Genomic DNA, 19,964 nt, shown 5'->3' on the forward strand with positions numbered 1-19,964 from the left:
TTATATATGTGTGAGTGTGTGTGTGTAATAACAAAATAAAGGTGGGACTTGAAATCATGTTAAAAAAAAAAAAACCTGTACACCCATGATTTGAAACCCTTGAGAGTTCCTAAGGAATATAACATTTGAAGTCACTTAATTTTTTAAAAAAAATGAAAAAAGGGATCATGAAATGCTTTCATTTAAAATCTTTTAATCTGAAGTTGGATTTGCTGATTTTAAGTTGTAGTCAGCTGTTCTGGAAAGCCTTGATATCTGAAATAGAAGTGTTTTTTGTCTCCACGATGAGAATTCTTGATGGGTAACAGGTTTTGTAAGAACTTAAGAGAATATACAATTCCAAAGAGTACATGGCATGTTTAGCAGAGAGCTCTCCAATCACCAGAAAGATTGAAACATGTTTAGTATAAAAAATTAGGGCTGTGTGACAGAACTTGACTCTACACAGATGGGCTGTACCCAATGTTCCTGACTCCTTGGAATGCCACTGGAAACTGACTAAAAAATTGTCCTGCTGCCTGAAAGAACTCTGATACGGTGATATCTGGTCACTGTCTTCTACAGTCAAGGGCATAACACCTTAGAAGGCCACTGGATCTTAATCCTTGACTTAAAGTTGGTCATCAATAACGTCGACATTGTGTTCTGCTCAGAGATGATTCACATGTGCATTTTTCAAAATTTGAACATGAGAGTCCCGCAATGGAATCACACTGCAAAAAGAATACATGAATAAGAGAAAAGCAGACCACTTCTCAAGTATGAACAACACAGTTGTTTATGTTCAGGCACACTGGGTATTTGCATTTCCCAGAGCTCCATTCACAAGCCTATGAAATGCAAAGAAGCTTCCAGAGTTGTAAACATGAAATTGCAGGGAAGTCTGTGTAATAGGGAAGTAGAAATCCTCAGCAGTCATTTCAAAAAACTCAGAATGGTCTCCTTCAAGAGACTCATCTAACAGAATACAAAAATGGAAAAATCTAAGAAGACTAATATAAGACATCAAATGGACGTACTAAACCAGGATGCACATTCTCAAAGATGGCCAGGAAATGGTTTGGCTGTTTTTTTTCCCAACTGTGGACTGTAACTCTTTAGTGAGGGTTAAATTAAATTTAGTCATCTATTTCCTATATTTAAGATAAATATATATCAATATACAAAACATAAGAGCATACTGGATATAGAAAAATAGTATTATTTCATATAAGTCTATACTGGATCATGGAATCAGAAATCTTTCTGTGTCTTAATGGTGAGAATTAGAAAGCTGTGGTTTACATGAGCTGTATACCATGTACGCTCACACATCAGGTGTATGAAAAGGTCATTTGTGGGGTTTTGATACAGCTACTTTTTTAGAGTTTGTATGCAGTCACTATTTTTATTACCTAAGTCTTCCCAGAAATGATATAAAATGCACTGAACCTTCACTCAGCTACGATCTTTAAACAGGTTAGTCATACACGTGTGGAAACAGTTTAAATGTTAGTAGCTCAAAATGAGTCAATGTGATATAGCTTCCCAAAAAATAACATAATATAGCTTCCCAAAAAATAATAGCATGAGGAAATACTCCTTTTTGTTTTGTTTTGCTTTCTTTTCTATAATATACAGTATTTTCTAAAATCAGCATTTTCTAACTACGTGATAAAAGGTGAAACTTTAATAAAAGTTAACAGTGAAAGGACAAAAATGAACTATAAGGATGCTATATTCCATGCTTTTCTTCTCATAAAGAGTATATTTTTCATACATTTTTAGAATCAGATAGTCAAAAACTTCAAGAAGTCTGTGTTTTTGACTCTAAGAGGCCTAAGATGGAGTCTTTTACCTGCGGTGTGATGTGACCTTGAATGTCACTTAACATCTCTAAACCTGTCTTCTAATCCCAAAACTGAGAGTAATACTAGTTCCTGTCTCACAGGTTTATTGCTAGGAAGGGCATGACTGCAATAATAAAAGCCAGCATCGATGGAACACTTGCAATATGATGGGGATTATTCAAGGCATGTTCTGTGGACGGGCTCATGTGATTAACTCAGACATAGGAAAGGCTGTGTACAAACATCCAATGAAAGAGAACTAGGAATAATGGATGATGGACTAAGAGGGGTGGATTTTACCAAAGAAAAACCTTTCTTAAAGCCCAAGCTGGACCAGATGCTGCAGGCTGTTTAGATTTGGAAGGAAGTGGTGGTTTCCCACCTTTACAGGTGTTTGCAAAAATGACTACAGGGATGCATAGAGAGGAGTTAACTTGTCATTGGGAAGTGGGGTAGATTTGTACAACTGTAAATTCAAATGCCTATGAGACCACATAACTAATTGAGCAGAGTAGGCTGGGGTGGAACCATAGGGAATGATGGGAACCATGGAGAGCAGGAGGCATGTCCCTACCCCCTGCCTTTGTGTGTCTTCAGCCTGAAGCTGCCCTCCTCCAGATCTTTGGAGAGCTGCCTTCTGCTCCTTTGGGGCTCACTCACATAACCTGTTGCCCTGCTACTGTAGTCCCCTTGGTATTTCTCTGAAAGCTCTAAAAGTACACTGTTTATTCATTTATATGTTTTCTGTTTCTTTTGCACACCTCTTTGGAATAGGCGTCTAATATACATTCAATAAGCAGAGCACTGAATGAAATCAAATAATGTTTATATTTTCCTTTGTTGTGCAGAAGCTTTTAATTTTAATTAGATCCCATTTGTTTATTTTTGCTTTATTTCCAGAATTCTGGGAGGTGGATCATAGAGGATCCTGCTGTGATTTATGTCTGAGTGTTTTGCCTATGTTCTCTCTAGTTTCTGTCTTGATGACTGTGGCTTTGTAGTAGAGCCTGAAGTCAAAAGTTCCGTCTGAATTAATAGCAAATGAAGCAACTGTATTTCTGCAGCTCAACTTCTTTGCTCAACATCACTCTGCGCACCAGTCAGAAATATCTGCAAGCAATAAAATTCCTACAAATGCAAAACTAGTACAGCCAGCCGCAAAGTTACAGTGGAATTTTTTGAGGTCTGGTTTCATTTTGGGAGAATGACATTCTAACTGTACTATCATGTGAATTGAATAGTCTATGTAAAATTAGTTCTTGTTCTTTGAGGTCTGGTTTCAGGTGCTGTTTCTGTAGTAGTTCTAGCACATTTGCAGAGAATACAGAGATGCTAAAATCATCACTGGAAGGTTGGAAGCAGTGGAGGTTCTCTATATACTAGATTTTTCAGGATCCAGAGTACAAAATGGGGAGTTCAGAAGGAATAGAGGAGAGAGACAGAGACATTTTTACTAGAGTAAGAATTGTTAAAAGAGTCATTGACACAAACCATTTCAAACATACCATCGTAGCTCCAAATTATTACCCAAGAATAAATTACCTAAATTGGGGAAGAAATAAAGAGAAAATTAAACATGTAAGCCAAGGAGTTCATGAGATGTTTTTTCCAAATAAGTATTTTACTTCTGTTATTACTTTAATATGAATAAAATCTGCACAGATCTCAAAGCCTGACAAATTAATTAAGAAGAAAGAATATTTTTTAATTTATTTTTAGAAAGACTATTTTTAAAAAGGAAGAGAAAGAAAATAATTGTGGATCCTTTCCTTGACAACTCCAGGTAACTTTTTTTTGAATCTAGGAACCAAATAATCCCCTTAATGTAAAGCATCACATATTAATAAAATATTTAGTATAATTACCCACATGCCATAGGTTACTTTGATGCCATTATATTTCACTGTAAAAACAGGTGGGAAATTGTGTTTCTTTCATAGATGACAGGTTTTAAACACACACACTCAACTGGTGGAAGGAAACCAGGAGACGTTGGATGATTGCCTTGCAAAAACCTTCAGTCTCCTCCTGGCCCTGATATCATGTACCCTCCCAATAACTTCTTGCTTCTTCTGTTAATTGGATGTTGTAAAACCCTCAACAATTTCACCCCCTATAGGGACAGAAATTGGTCTTGAGGGGAGGGGAAAATGAAGAGTGAGCAAATCTTATATGTTATACTGGCTTGTTGACTCCCAAATTCCAGCTCTACCCAACCAATTCTTAATTCTCCATATTTAATTTCTTCTATAGAGAATTTAAATAACATGTTTCTCTTTATGGGACAATAATTTAAGAGAAATAAAAAAGAAAGAGAATAATGTAAGAACCAATCAAGAAAGTTACATGAAATTGAAATCATGTGGAATGTAGGGTTATAGGCAGGTTAGATCAAGAATACTCTTGTGGGCACAGTCCTGAGGTGACTTGCTTTTATCAATCATGAATATCAAAAATGTGAGGAATAATACCGAGATTGTAGCAGATATTCCAATATAGACTCCCTTGTTGATGCATATCCAAGTATCTTGTGTCAGTGCCACAGCCTAAGGAAACATCAGCAGATTAAAAGAAAAAAAAAGTCATGTTAGAATTGTGAGTAGAAAACATTTTTGGAAACAATGCACCCTGATATATTTATCTTATTGGCCCTTGGCTAGTTTTGGATTATGAGGGGTGAGACTAAATGATCTGAAGTTATAGCTATATGGTGAAATTCTAAGACAATTTAAAATTCAAAATGTATTTGGGATGGTGGAAATGTTGTATATTTTGCAACATACACGATATGTATGTTGTATATACATATGTAAATATACTTAAAGAACTGTATGCATTTGTCAAAACTGAAACTCTAAGTTTTAAATGAATATGCATTGTTATATGTATTTCTAAATACATATTTTAAAAAATTGATAAGGTATTTCCATACTTCCCTGGTGGCTCAGACAGTAAAGAATCTGCTTACAATGCAGGAGACCTGGGTTGGAATGCAGGAGATCCCTGGGTTGGGAAGATCCCCTGGAGCAGGACATGACAACAAACTCCAATATTCTTGCCTAGAGAATTCCATGAACAGAGAAGCCTGGAGGGCTACAGTCCATAGGGTCACAAACAGTCAGACACAACTGAGCAACCAACAGTAGCCACTTTCATAAATAATCCTCTTATTAGAAAACAACAACAATTTCTGTTCCTATATAAACCAATGTGGTGTTATTCAATGTTAACTGAATGTGCTCAATTTTGAATTTGGCTCTTGATTCAACACTTTTTCTTTTCAGGAGAACTCAAGGTAATATCTATGGGTTCATAAATGGACTTGAAAGTGGCTGCTTAGATGTATTGCTCTGCTTAACAATTAAAACACTGAGCAATTGAAGAAAATACAGTTTATTTGAATCTCCTAGTGTGGTCCATAAGTGATCATCACCTTCTGAAATAAACCCAAAATGCACCAGGCATCATGCTCTGCCCCTTTACATAGCTTAACTCTAAATCTAAAGAGTTCCCACTAGATAGGATTTTAATAGAAACAAAGTGGATGGTCAGAGAAAAGGTTTTTTTTTTTTTTTTAATTTTATTTTATATACTTTTTTAACTTTATTTTTTTACTTTACAATACTGTATTGGTTTTGCCATACATTGACATGAATCCACCACAGGTGTACATCACTAGTCTAGGTTCAATACAGAGAAAAGTTTTAAGTCTTATGTCTCTTCCTGCATAAGAGGTTAAACGCCAGAGTCAGAATCCCAGCTCTTTTACTCAGTTGCTGTGTGACCCTGGACAAGTTATTTAGTCTCTCTGAACTTCTGTTTCTCTGTCTGTCAAATGCAAATTAAAGAAAGTACTTGGGTAAGGTATATTAGGTATTTCCTGATAAACACTAGTAGGAATAGAGAAGAGGGTAACTTAGCATTTGAGCTGTCCTTGCCTAAAGGGGAAAAGGCCAGTGTCTTGGAAGGGAAAAGTTGTGTTATCACCTTATTTGTGAAGGAGGGACAGTAGTTAGATAGGACATGCAGTTACAGGAGGCAGGCTTTGTTTCCTTTTTAAAAATACTGTGTTACATAAACACTGCAGGTTCACTTCAGAATGTGCAACTCGAGATAAAGAAACATAATCCCAACATCCAGAAACAACCACTATTAGTATTTTTCATTACATCCTTGTCTAGGACTTTATTCTTCTAGTGCTTTTCTTAACAGAAACAGTGACTATGTTCAATATATAGTATATATAACATTTTACAAGTTCGTTTTTTCACTTAACAACTGACACTGTCTTCTCATGTCAGTAATTCACTGCAGTGGCAACATTGTTAATGGCAATAAGTGAGCATCCTTAACTGACTGAAGTAATTAATCCCTTATCATTGAACATTAGGGTGTTTATAACACTGTCATGATTATAAATAGCAGCAATGAACACCTTTTCTTACACATCCTCACGTGTTTGTTCAATTCTCTCCTTAAGAGAGTTCAGGAAGGTGATGTACTGGGTTGAAATGTATGCTGCTTGGCTTTATCTGGGAGACACTTTGACATCTTCAGAGTCAAGATACAAAAAGTCCAAGATTTTGCTACCACCTACTAGGAGATCAGCCCTGGGATTTCTTTGGAAGGAATGATGCTAAAGCTGAAACTCCATTACTTTGGCCGCCTCATGAGAAGAGTTGACTCACTGGAAAAGACTTTGATGCTGGGAGGGATTAGGGGCAGGAGGAGAAGGGGACGACAGAGAATGAGATGGCTGGATGGCATCACTGGCTGGATGGACATGAGTCTGAGTGAACTCCGGGAGTTGGTGATGGACAGGGAGGCCTGGCGCGCTGTGATTCATGGGGTCGCAAAGAGTCGGACACGACTGAGCAACTGAAATGAAATGAACTGAACTGAACTGAACTGTGAACTGGTTTCTACTTGCTGCTAAACATACCTGTCCTGCAGGTAACTGAGTTTAAGAACAATCTCATCATTCAGAATTTTTTTAATCCAGGATAAATCTGGATATTCAGGAGCATAACAGTCAGTTACACAGTGACACTTCAGCTATTTAACAGGCATAAACAAATTCAGCCCATATCCATAAGATCAGTCAGTGCCCATACCATCAGAGTGGTTAAAATCATTCATATCATTCCTATGTTGTGGTGTTCTCATTGTCACTAAAGTGTGCAATATAATGCCATCTGGCCTCACACTAAATAATGCCACTTTTCCTGAGCTTGACTTTCACTTACAATGGCTCTGCTGCAATTACTCACCAATTGTGATCAGGATTACTTTCATTCCCGAGTCTCTTCATTTGTGTTGCTTCTAAGATATTTTTGCTTATAGTGAAAGGAAAGTCGTTTCACTCAAGGAAGCCAAAAATCCTACAGTAAATTCTTGTAACTGACTCACAAAGATGAGGCTTTGATGAACATCCTGAAACTGGATACCCTGAGCCTTTTCTCAAGCTAACTGTGGAAAAGTGTGAGAACATACTACAGAATCACAAAGTTGTTCAAGACCTTAGTATCTTAAAAAACCATCATATGGTAAGGTTTACAGATAGAAAGATTTAGCAGTGCCTCAAAAATTCTCTATAGGAGGACAATAAGGTTGGAAAAGGACAATAGGGGGCCTATGTTTAAGCAAGCAAGCTTTCATTTACATAATATTTTTAGTTTGGATGGTCCCCATCCCACCACATCAACTCAAGGTATGTTATTTCTCTAACTATGATTAAAATCTTGCTTGATAGTATCTGATTATCTGTGAATTACTTCACTCTTTTTTTTTTCTAATTTTTTTGGTCAGGAGAAAGTCTGTACTGTGTGTGTGAAGAGGGGGAAGGTAGATTAAAATATCACTTTTCAGGTATTTCTAACAAACTAGTGCATCCATATAAACTTCTAAAATTAATGAACACTTTAATCAATGAAAGCATCCGTATTTATGAGTCAAATTCTTTTCTTCCTTTACTTTGTGAATGAGAAAGAATCAATTGTGAACAAGACTTACAATAATACTCTCTAAATGTAACTTGCTTCCAAGGAAACATACAAGTGAATCAGGCTAATAAGGTAGTAAGGTATAAGCTTGCACTCCCATTGCAATGCGAAAGGGGATCTGGAGACTGTGTCACTGTGCCTTTTCCGTCTGCTCAACAAGAAGGAAAATTAATTAGAATTACAAAAAATACTGAAGTTTCACTGGAAACACCAAGTACATTCACATGCCTTCTGGCGATGAGTGAAAAGTTTAATAATCATATGGCCAAATGCTGTAGGCAGTGCAAGAGTTATACCAAATTAAAAATATTTACTAACTTAACCTCAATGGTTAAGAAGGTTATGCTTTTTAACTATTTTGTCATGGACCCTTCCAAAATGAACTTTTTTTTTTTCCTTCTTTAACTGTGAAAATGCATGTTCATGGGAAGTTTACATACAGTTTTAGAGGAGTCATAGTAGCTTAGTCTCAGAACTAGGTTAAAAATTACCACTTATAGGTAGATAAAATAAGGAAATGGTAAATCCTGAAGAAGAAAATGGAAACCCACTCCAGTATTCTTGCCTGGAGAATCTCATGGACAGAGGGGCTGATGGGATACAGTTCATGGGGTCACAGAGAGTCAGGCATGACTGAGTGACTAAGCACAGGTAGATAATCAGTATTTTCATGACAGCTAAGAAACTGCCAGTGACTGCTCAGAGGCCTTTACACATCCAAAGAGCAGAACCACTGTTTTCAAAATGGATGTTACAGGAGCCATCTAAGTCCTACATCATATGCCAGCTTGCCTATTGATCCAAACTTGCTTTAGAAAATATGTTACATCAGCCCCAATGCCAGTGTCTCTTAAATGACATAATACCCCAGTATAAAAGGATATTATAGCATGAAGTTTTGATGTGCAAATTTTAATAGTGTTTTGAAATATCTATTTTCTCATACAGAACATATACTGTTGGACATCATAAGCAACTATAGGTCAAATACAGGATTCTCTTTTTGCTGATTATCTAGCATATACAAAGTGCTTTATACATGCTTATACCAATTTCCTTAATCGCGTTTTAGAGATGAGAACACTGACCTGAAATGGTTAAACACGGTGTTCAGGAAAGAAACAGAAGTTACCTGTTGAGCAAGAGTGTGATAATGAGCCTGTTACATTGGTTTCATGCGTTATGGTAGGCTGGTTTTCTGCTGTCTGCATTGGAGAAGTTAAAGAAAGCACTGGAATGATAAGAATGGAAGAATCGTATACAATTATGGAGGAAAATTTCCACCTCCTACAAAAATAAAACACAAATCTAAAATCAGGAATTACCCTTCAAATCTTTCCTAGAGAAATATCAAGGCATAACCTTGAGGCATTACATTGACATATAGGTATTTCATCATCATGAAAAAATTTGATCTAGACAATGATCTGGAAAGCCTACCAACAGACAAAATTATTTTGCTTTTCATACTCCTAGGATCCTCCTGAGGTCTACAGCAATACATTGTAAGCAGGACACTCAATTAAACTTTTATTCATACCAATGACATTTCACTTTTGTGGAGAATGGCCTGGCCCTAATCCACGCTCCTCCCTTCATAAGAAACCCAGTCTGGATTTCCTGACCTTATTCGTGTTCCTAACTATCCATCCACATGTCTTTCCAGGGAGATGCACACATTGACCAGCACAAAAAACATACTAAAATTATTCAATTCCTTGAGGTCCCTTCCAGGTACTAGTACTGTCCAATGTCTGAGTCTTGGTAATGAGCCACGAAGCAATGTCCCTGGTACCCTGGCTCTTTCTGCAGTTGTGTTCTGGTCATTCCTTTCATAAGAATGATTTCCTGTCTTATCTGACTAATCTTCCATTTCACAACAAAAAGCTTCAGTAAGAATGCTCAGAGCTGTATTTCCTTTTCCCTTCTTGAAATCTCTTCTTTATTTTCCATCAGACCTCTCACCTTACCTTAAGAGTTGACCCCTTGCCTCTTAATAAGATCTTTATATCTCTCCCTCTGAGAGTGCCACAGAATTTTAGAGCAAGTTAGTGGTATTTACTGCTTAGACATGAGATTACAAACCTGGGCTTTTCTTATTGCCCCTCATTGATCTTCCTCTTTCCACTTCCTCACCATGGACTTCACATTTCAGCATCACCTCTTCTCTTATTCTGAGCTGTCTTTTGTGTGTGTGTGTGTGTGTGTTTCTTGGTCATTTCTTTTGTTTGTTTTTAATTTTGTTTTTAATTTGTTTGTTTTTTAATTTTTACAATGTTGAGTTGGCTTTCTCCAGACAGCAACACAAATCAGCCACAACTACACACATATCCCCTCCCTCTTGAGCCTCATCCTTCACGCATCCCACCCCTCTAGGTCATCACACGGTGCCAGACTGGGCTCCCTGTGTTATACAGCAGCTTCTCACCAGGTCTCCATTCTCCACATGATAGTGTCCGTATGTTAACACTACTTTATCCATTCATCCCACTCTCTTCCTCCCCAACTTGTGCCACAAGTCCTTTCTCTACTTCTGCATCTCCTTTCCTTCCCTGCAAATAGGTTCATCAGTACTATATTTCTAGATCCCGTATATATGTGTAAATATTCAGTATTTGTTTTTCTCTTTCTGACTTACTTCACTCTGTATAACAGGCTCTAGGTTCATCCACCTCACTAGAACTGACTCAAATTCATTCTTTTTATGACTGAGTAATATTCCACTGTATATATGTATAACATTTTTTTTATCTATTCATCTGTCGATGGACATCTAGGTTGCTTCCATGTCCTGGCTATTGTAAATAGTGCTACAATGAACAATGGGGTACATGTTTCTTTTAGAACCGTGGTTTTCTCAGAGTGTATTCTCAGTAGTGGGGTTGCTGGGTCATATGGTAAATTTATTCCTAGTTTTTAAAGGAATCTCAAAGGTAGTGGCTTTTTAACTTTGTTTTTGCTTTCCCATAATTCTCAAATTTATAACAGGATATGACTCTCTTTAGGAACAAAGAACAGGACAATAAAAGAAAATAAGATGATCAGAGTCTTCATTCCTTTTGAATCTGTGCAAAAAAACTCTTGAGCTTAACTTCTTTCCCTGGTTTGGGTCTTTGTGGGCATTTTTTCCCTTCCCTGTTCCTATCACTTTACTTCCAACTATTGCAGAAATATTTTAGGTAATTAGTATGGACAGATGCACAGAGAGGAAATGCATGTAAACATAAATGACTCTGCACTGGATCTGCTAAAATTCAAATCTAATTTCAAACTCTTCAGGAAACCATCAGTTCGGGTCGGTTCAGTCACTCAGTCATGTCCAACTCTTTGCGGCCCCATGAACCGCAGCATGTCAGGCCTCCCTGTCCATCACCAACTCCCAGAGTTTACCCAAACTCATGTCCATTGAGTGAATGATGTCATCCAACCATCTCCATCAGGATACATATAATACTCAATTAATTATATCCCCCAGGAGGTCACATGGACAAATACACTAACACTTTCCTTCTGAAACTCTGCTTTAAACAAAGGCCATAGCTTACACATGATCCCCAAACCAGGAGCACTAATCCATCCACTTCTGTCAGCACAAACTATTAAGAAGCTAAATCAATAACTGAGAATGTCAACAGACGCTGTAGTGTGTTTGCTGCCTGGAACTAAGTTGTTTTTTTTTTTTTTTTAACAAACTTTTATGACTCTAAAATTCAAGTTTTAACCTAAAGACCTCTCTTCCAAACTCTGTCCAAAATCTAATACTTCAGACTTCTCAAGTTGAATACACACGTGGTTGAATGGGAGTGAGGGGAAATCAATATGTTCCATCAGACTTTTTTAGCTAAGAGGTTGTGACATTTCTGTTATTCCTCTGGACGTATCAAAGAGAGAGAATGTTCACTAAAACATTATCTTTTTAATACTAAAAACAGAATGATTGAATGTAAAAATGTCCTCAGAATGAGACACGATTTTCCAACCCATGAAGGAAATTAATCTCCATTTCTATTAAACCAAAACTTTTATCTAACTAAAATTTGAAGTATGAATCATGTAGCCTGAATTGAAAAAACAAACACATGGATTCTAAATTTCTAAAGTCCTTAAAACTGATGTTTACTTTCTCATCAGTATAAGTAACATTTCTATGCTACACAAATAAATTAAATGATGCTAGCAGCAAAACTGTGTAAGTCAATGACAACTTGGAAAGACAGGGCTTTTCAGTGATGAAGTATGTAAAACTATGTAAGTTACTGACAACCTGAAAAGACAGGGCTTTTCAATATGAAGGCTTTTCCAGTGACGATGTCAGATCAGAAGTTCACCCAATTATAAGCTCTATGTTCATAATAGGAGGCAGAAAAGGCCCAACATTCAAACTAATGGGGACATCTAGACTCAACCATTTTCTAGTCATATGACTGTCAACAGTGTGCTTACACTTCATTCCTCAGGACTCAGGAATACATAATAGGACTGAATCACACCTACAATTCATAGAGTTGTCATAAGAATTAAGTGGCTTAATACTTGTAAAGCAGTTAGCATGGTTCCTGATACAGGAAACAAAGTAAAATTAACTTCATTAAAATTTTATCCTCAAGTGTTGGCTTCGGTTTCAAATAAATTACTTGATCTCTATTCAGAACTCCTTATAGAGACAGAGTCTCATTTATCTGAGCCTGTTCTGGCATTCCATATATTTTCCTCTGAAGTCTGTATTCAACTGGGCCAAATTCACTATCATACATAGATATCCAAATCAGTGGTCTGGCTTTCTTTAACTATTGACAAATTCCTTTGAGAATCAGATAATAGCCATGAGTTCCCTTCATCTGAAAATGCTTAGACATAAAAAAACTGTGAATGTAAGAAGGGGCAGGGAGTTTCAGATTTTTGTGAAACCAGATTTGGAAATGGGTTGATCATCCTTACCCTAGATTGTATTTCTGCCTTAACACAGTGCCCTTGGATGGTCTATATCCTCACCTTTAAAGCCTTCTGGGCTGAGAAGCATATCTGCTTACCTGGTTGGAAGTCCTTTGTGGGTGATGGCATTAAAAAAGCAGAGGTAGAGGGCCTCATTTTCTCTGGAGCAGTGGTGACCGTAGTGGTTGTTACAGTAGTGGTGTTCCTGTTGGAGTTGTGGTGGTTGTCGGTTTTGGAGTAATTGTGATAGTTGTCGAAGTATTCCAGGTTGCAGTTGGAATAATAGTGGTGGTCGTTGTTGGAATGATTGTGGTTGTTACTGGAGTAGTGGTGGTCATCATTCTTGAAACAGTGGTGGTTCTTCTTGGAGTAGAGGTGGACATTGTGGTTGGAATACTGCTGGTCATTGTTGGAGTAGACATGGTTGCTTGAGTAGTAGGGGTCACTGCTGTTGAGATCCTCATGGTAGATACTGTGTTGGAGTAGTCGTAGTGGTACATGTTGCTGGAGTAGTGGTGCTGGTCATTGTTGCAGTAGTGTTGGTGGTTGTTGTTGGAGCAGTGGTTGTTGTGTTAGTGGTGGTATCTGTTGTTGGAGTAGTGATAGTGCTTATTTTTGGAGTAGTGGTGGTGGTTGTTGGTAATGGTGGTGGTTGAAGTAGGGATGGTTGTTGTTAGAGTAGTGATATTGGTTGTTCAACTAGTGGTGGTTGTTTTGGGGGTAGTGGTGTTTGCTACTGGAGTAGTGGTGGTGGTGGTTGTTGGAGTGGTGGTGGTGGTTGGAGTGGTGGTGGTTGCTGTTAGAGTTGTAGTAGTGGTTGTTTTTGGAGAAGTGGTAGTGTTTGTTGTTGGAATAGTAGTAGTCATTGTTGTTGGAATAGTGGTGGTGGTTGTTGGAGTAGTGGTGGTTGTTGTGGGAGTAATGGTGGTGGTTGGAGTGGTGGTGGTTACTACTGGAGTAGTAGTAGTGGTTGCTTTTGAAGAAGTGGTGGTGTTCGTTGTTGGAGTAGTGGTAGTGGTGGTTGGAAGAGTGATGGTTGTTGTTGGAGTAGTGGTGGTGGTTATTGGAATAGTGGTGGTTGTTGTGGGAGTAGTGGTGGTGGTGGTTGGAGTCGTAGTAGTCATTGTTGTTGGAATAGTGGTAGTTGTTGTGGGAGTAGTGGTGGTAGCTGTGGGAGTAGCGGTGGTAGTAGTGGTGGTTGTGGGAGTAGTAGCAGTTGTGGTTGTGGGAGTAGCGGTGGTGGTTGTGTGAGTAGTGGTGGGAGTAGTGGTGGTTGTGGGAGCAGTAGCAGCCATGGTTGTGGGAGTAGTGATGGTGGGTTGTTGGAGTAGTGGTGGTAGTGGTGGTGGTTGTTGGAGTAGTAGTAGTCGTTGTTGGAGTAGTAGTAGTTGTTGTGGGAGTAGTAGCGGTGGTTATTAGAGTAGTAGTAGTCATTGTTGTTGGAGTGGTAGCAGTTGCGGTTGTGGGAGTAGTGGTGGTGGTTGTTGGAGTAGTAGTAGTCGTCGTTGGAGTAGCGGTAGTTGTTGTGGGAGTAGTGGTGGTGGTTGTGGGCACAGTAGCAGTTGTGGTTGTGGGAGTAGTGATGGTGGGTTGTTGGAGTAGTGGTGGTAGTAGCAGTGGCTGTTGAAGCAGTGGTGGTTGTTGTTGGAGTAGTAGTGGTAGTGGTCGTTGTTGTTGTAGATGGAGCTAGAAATCAGCATGAAAGCAGGGATTCATTAAGCTGCAGGAAACAAGAGACTCGTGCTGGGCCAGTAAACCATCACAACCAAGGAGACTGTCCCTGGCAGAACTCAGACTCATCTCCCATGAACTCTGAGTTCTTGTCATTGGTCAGCTAGAATCTGTGACTGAGGAGGGAGTGAAGACATGGTCATAACAAGGAAACACCTGCATTGAAAGGATGATATTTGAGGGAGGTGTCAATATAAAAAATGACACTTGGAATTTGTACTGAAGCACTTCATAAAGACTAGTCATGCATATAAGGTTTATGTATCCTCATAAACATCTGTGAGATAGGAAAAAATGTCTAGAGCTTGAAATTGTCTTTGTCCTTTTAGTGGTGTATGACTAGGACTTAAATAGTAGTTCCCAAGAACTGGAATATTTACCAAATAAATAGCATTTACTTTAGTCAGTCCTAGGAGTACCCTTTCAACAGACCTGCATCCTAAATGCAGATTAATTCACACCATTGCCATTTGTAGAAAGGTGGATAGATCTAGAGTCTGTCAGATGGAGTAAAGTAAGTCAGAAAAAGATTAACAAATATTAATATAATATATTAAAACATATATGGAACCTAGAAAAATGGTCCAGATGAACTAATTTGCAGGACAGGATTAGAGATGCAGACATAGAGAGTGGACAAGCGGACAGAGGGAGGGATGGAGGTTGGTGGAATGGCCTGGAAGATTAAGGTCGACATATATACACTACCTTGTGGATAATAGATAGCTAGTGGGAACCTGCTATATAGCAGAGGGAGTTGAGCTTGGTGCTCTGTGGTGACAGAGGGGTAAGATGGAAGGGTGGATGGGAGGGAGGACCAGGAAGGATAGGGTATATGTATGCATAGAGCCGACTCACTTCTCTGTACAGGAGAAACTAATACAACACTGTAAATCAACTCTACCACAATTTAAAAGAAAAACAACACACACACACCCCATATGCTAGATAATAGATGCCTTAGGCTTTTGGATAGAAAGTCAGCCAGACATTTTAAGGTTCTTTTCTACTGGAGAGATGATAACAATAGGCAGTAACTTAGACTCTTTTCAGAGTTAGAAATGGTATAGGATTCCAGACCACTTACTGCCATCCTCAGAGCTGCTCAGGGAAAATTGAAACTGGGATTAAGCCAAAGCACTGTGCCTGCTGGCATAAAGGCAAATTGCAGGACTGAATCAAGAATGTGTAGCTTTTACTCACCAGACATCTTTTTTTGCCTACAAGAAGTATTCTTAAATTTCAACCCTACAAACTATAAATTAGAATCCCAAATTTACTGAATAGGGACAATTGGTATGAACAGCTTTTGAGGGATCAAGTCAAATTAATTTGGAAACTAGCTAATTTTTGCCTTAAAGAAGAAAAACTTTTTTTCAACAATTATTTGTGCCTGTTATGTACAAGGCATTAGTAAATGCTTTAGGCTTTGGGGGTCCTGTGATCTCAGTGGTAATTGCTCAAATCTGTCAGTGTGAAAACAGCCATAGGCAGAATGTAAACAAATAAGTGTGGCTGTCTTGCAATAAAATGTTATTTATAAAACTGTGGGTGGAAGTGTTTTGTAATATGATCTGATCCTGGGGCTACAGTTTGCTGAGCCTATTCTAATAGTGTAATCAGAAGTTTTTTGAAAGTGTGAAATCCAACCCCCTCAATTTGAAATAAAATACAGAGAAAAAAAGGAATGAAGCAAAAAATCTTATTAAAGGACTATAACAATGAAAAACCTAATCAGCTTCTTTAATTTGTCTTCCTTGGTGGTATTTCCTGAGAAAGAACTTAGAAAGCTAAGGGTAGAAAAAACTGCTGAGGAAGAGCCCTAACATAAGGTTGAAAAGTAAGCTCATTCTCTAAAAAGTGCAAGAAAACTTTAGCAAAGAATTGGGTTGGAGGTAGAGAGTCACTTTGACTCAGCTATGTACCTGTTTCCCGAACAGAGCAGTGGCTTTATAAATATTCATCTACTAAAGAATTTCTGAGCACTAAAAGTCTCCTATATTATTCTTTCTATATTATTTTTTAAAAAATATTCAGCCAGAACAATCATATAATTTCAGTTGCAAAAATATTCTCTTCACATGTGGCCTCCTCCCCCCAGCCTTTTTTGGCTTCCTTAAAATGCCCCCTAGATGTAGTTTCCCCAGAGTCAGTTATTTCCTGCATCAGAATTGACATTACTTGCCTTCATCAAGGGCACAAGCCAAGCACAAAAGTTGGGAGATTACAATGTCATGTTCATTAAGTTAAAATTGAAACCGATTATGAAGACCAAAAATATTGTGTTCTGTTGTTAGTAGAAGACTTTAGTGAGAGAACATTTGTTAGGAAAGAGCACCAGAAACCAAGAAATCCTGAAGAACCTGAACCTTTCATCAAGTGGTAAGGAAAATTAGGATGTCTACATCAAGATGGAAAAATGTAAACTTCCCTGATTTTTTATTTCACAAAATTATTAAAAGCTACAAGTGAACAATTATTAAGATGCAAATGCGTTCAAACTGCAATAAAGCTATTTTGATTTTTAAACAAGCAGTTTAGTGACGTGGTGTGAATCTGCTTCAAAAAATGGAAGACAGGGCAGAGGAAAGGTTGAAACTATATAGGCTCATACAAAGTATATGCAACAAGATGGAATTGAAAATTGTTAAGCAAATGATACATCTACTTGCTATTGCTCTTTAGCTGCTAAGTTGCGTCCTGCTCTTTGCCACCCCATGGACTGTAGCCTGTGGGATTTCCCAGGCAAGAATACTGGAGTGGGTTGCCATTGTGGAACCAGGGATCCAATCCTCATCTCCTGCGTCTCCTGCATTAGCGGGTGGATTCTTTACTTGACAGGACTTTATATTACCTATCTAAGTTGTAAAATGTTAAGAAAAGACATTAAAAAATTCCCCTAAGACATAATCTCAGAGAAAAGCACAGTTCTTCAAGTAGGATATATTCAGTTCCATGAAAATATTCACTATATTTCAGTGTGGAACAGTGAATGCTTTTTCATGAACCAACCAGCACTCCTGAAGCACTGCTTTAGAAGATTGTTTGCTGACTGGAAATAGTCTCTCGACTTTGGCTTTGAATCAAGGTTCATCTTAACGCTTCATTCTACACAAATACAAGTTATCCTATTGAACAGTTATTAGAAAACAAGATTATAGGAACCTCCTGTTTCCCTGTTAAAAAAAGAAAAATTTAACATCAAGCAGAAAACTCTTATCTCTAGAAATTCGTGGGAAGTAATCAAAGAAAGTAAGAAGACAAACTCACCTGGTATTACACGCAACTCTAGGGTGATTCTTCTGCCGTTGTACCACCCTCTCTGCTCAGCACGGCAGCAATACCAGCCACTGTCAGATTGGACAGCATCGTCTATGGTCAAAGACACATCCCTTTCACCGATATTTCCCTTTAGATGAAAACGTCTGTCTCTCCGATTGACGACTCTGTATCCATCAGTCCAGACATGTCCACACAGAGTCCAATTACATGACCCTCAGCCCCAACACATGGGCATGACATCTCCAGTTTAGGTGCAGGGTAGAGTGACAGACTGACCCACCACTCCAATCACTTGTTCGTAAGATGTTACATCATCTATAGGTAAAACGAAACCAGAGCATGAGGTCTCAATATTTTACCTTTAATTTATTTTCATTGTGTTCTTTATGTAGCTGATGTGGTTTGAAATCATCTGATTATCTTGAACTTTTAAAATTTAGTATAAGCATTTTTCTATGCTAATATATTATTTGGTGGCATTACTATTTACTTAATATATATTTTATAGATGAAACTTCTTATAAATGTTTTGCTATATTCAGGATTACTTTCTAATATGATAGATTTCCAACTGAGAAACTATCAGCATAAATAGCAGAAATAAGCTGTCTCTTGGTATATATGACCAGATTTCTCTCCAAAAGATTTGAAACAAATGACCCTGCAGCAATGCATGAGTGTGTGTATATTTCATCCTGTATTTGACATGTATCTGCTTATTAAATATGTAATACTTATACATGGCTTTTCCTTTCCCCTGGGTTCAATCACTGTCTCAGTTGAAATCTGCTTATAAACTACTGAATTTAAAGTTTTGATTTGCAATTTTAAAAATAGCTATTGCAAATAATGTCACCTCACAACCCCTCTCTTACTAAAAAACAAACAAACAAAAAAGCTGAGCTAATGTTTTACTTGGACTCTTCCCGGATAACTCAGTTGGTAAAGAATCCTCCTGCCAAGCAGGAGATGTAGGTTTATTCCCTGGGTCGGGAAGATTCTCTGGAGGAAATGACAACCCACTCCAGTATTCTTCCATGGGAAATCTCATGGACAGAGAAGGCTGGAGGGCTACTGTGCTTAGTCACTCAGTAGTGTCTGACTCTTTGCGACCCTATGGACTGCTGCCTGCCAGACTCCTCTGTCCATGGGGATTCTCCAGGCAAGAACACTGGAGTGGGTTGTCATGCCTTCCTCCGGGGCATCTTCCCAACCCAGTGATCAAACCCATGTCTCCCGCATTGCAGGATTCTTTACCATCTGAGTCACCAGGGAAGCCCAAGAGTACTGAAGTGGGTAGCCTATCCTGTCTCCAAAGGATCTTCCCAACCCACGATTCGAACCAGGGTCTGCTGCATTGCAGGTGGATTCTTTACCAGCTGAGCTACTAGGGAAGCTCATGGGTTCCAAAGAGAGTCGGACAGGACAAAAGAAAAACAACAATCCTTTACTTTAAGGCAGAAGCAAGGAACTCTTTTAGAAATCAGTTCTAAAAGAATGAGTCTATAATACTTTCAGGAGAAACTGAGGCTTATAATGGGATTTAGGATCAATCCAAGAAATTCAAGCAGGGATCCCTGCTCGTGAGTTGATGACAGCCCCAGAATGGGCACGATCCACTTACCCAGGTGAAACCAAAAATTAGAGAATAGTCAGTCAAATACTAAACTTTGCCTCTTAAAAACAAACAGACAGGAAAATTCTCTCCTGTGGTAGTGGCTTATAAAACACTGCATTGCCAAATGTAGTCTGAGTGGTTCTTCAAAGAAATCTGGGATTCAACAACTAATCATACTTATAACTGGGCTGTGCCTCTGGGAAATGCTCTGCAAATAAAATGTTCATTATTACATAGAGTAAGAGTTTATTTTTTCCCCTGTAATTCTGAAAATATTTCATTTTACCAAATATCATTTTTGGACTACAAAGGTAAAACATACTATTTATAAAACTTTAAGTAACAGAAGTATAATTCTAAAATGTACTTTTCCTAATTTCCACTTCTAGAGATTGTTTTGGAAAGTTGTGGGATGTCTAGCCCTCAAATTTCCCTTGTTACACCAAATGGTATTAATTAATTTTTTTCTTTTGATTTACTTATTTTTTAATAAACAATTTTGACCATGCTGCAGACATGTGGGATCTTAATTCCCTAATGAGGGATTGAACCCACACTCCCTATATTGGA

The 19,964-nt window shown here is 38.1% G+C and overlaps 1 protein-coding gene across 4 annotated transcripts; it reads right to left on the minus strand.

Annotated features, from left to right (window-relative positions):
• Positions 1-61: 61 nt before the first annotated feature.
• On the minus strand, positions 62-18,066 carry LOC121819698 (histidine-rich glycoprotein-like). Of its 4 annotated transcripts, none has more exons than XR_009600721.1 (6): positions 17,765-18,066; positions 12,862-17,670; positions 8,964-9,062; positions 4,301-4,375; positions 3,335-3,371; positions 62-713 (listed from the first exon to the last, which is right to left on the minus strand). XR_009600721.1 is itself a non-coding variant. In XM_060415958.1 (6 exons), exons 2-6 carry the CDS (start codon positions 12,917-12,919, stop codon positions 650-652), a joined length of 333 nt encoding a protein of 110 aa, XP_060271941.1. In that variant the 5' UTR covers positions 12,920-14,449; positions 17,765-17,997; the 3' UTR covers positions 62-649. The 4 variants fall into 4 exon arrangements, 2 of the variants coding, with proteins under 2 accessions (XP_060271941.1, XP_060271940.1); XM_060415958.1 differs by having other exon boundaries at positions 12,862-14,449; positions 17,765-17,997; XR_009600720.1 differs by lacking the exons at positions 62-713; positions 3,335-3,371 and having other exon boundaries at positions 4,248-7,979; positions 12,862-18,038.
• Between the last annotated feature and the right edge of the window lie 1,898 nt (positions 18,067-19,964).

This window comes from Ovis aries, chromosome 5 (genome assembly GCF_016772045.2).
Source record: "Ovis aries strain OAR_USU_Benz2616 breed Rambouillet chromosome 5, ARS-UI_Ramb_v3.0, whole genome shotgun sequence".
Lineage (NCBI taxonomy): Eukaryota > Metazoa > Chordata > Mammalia > Artiodactyla > Bovidae > Ovis > Ovis aries.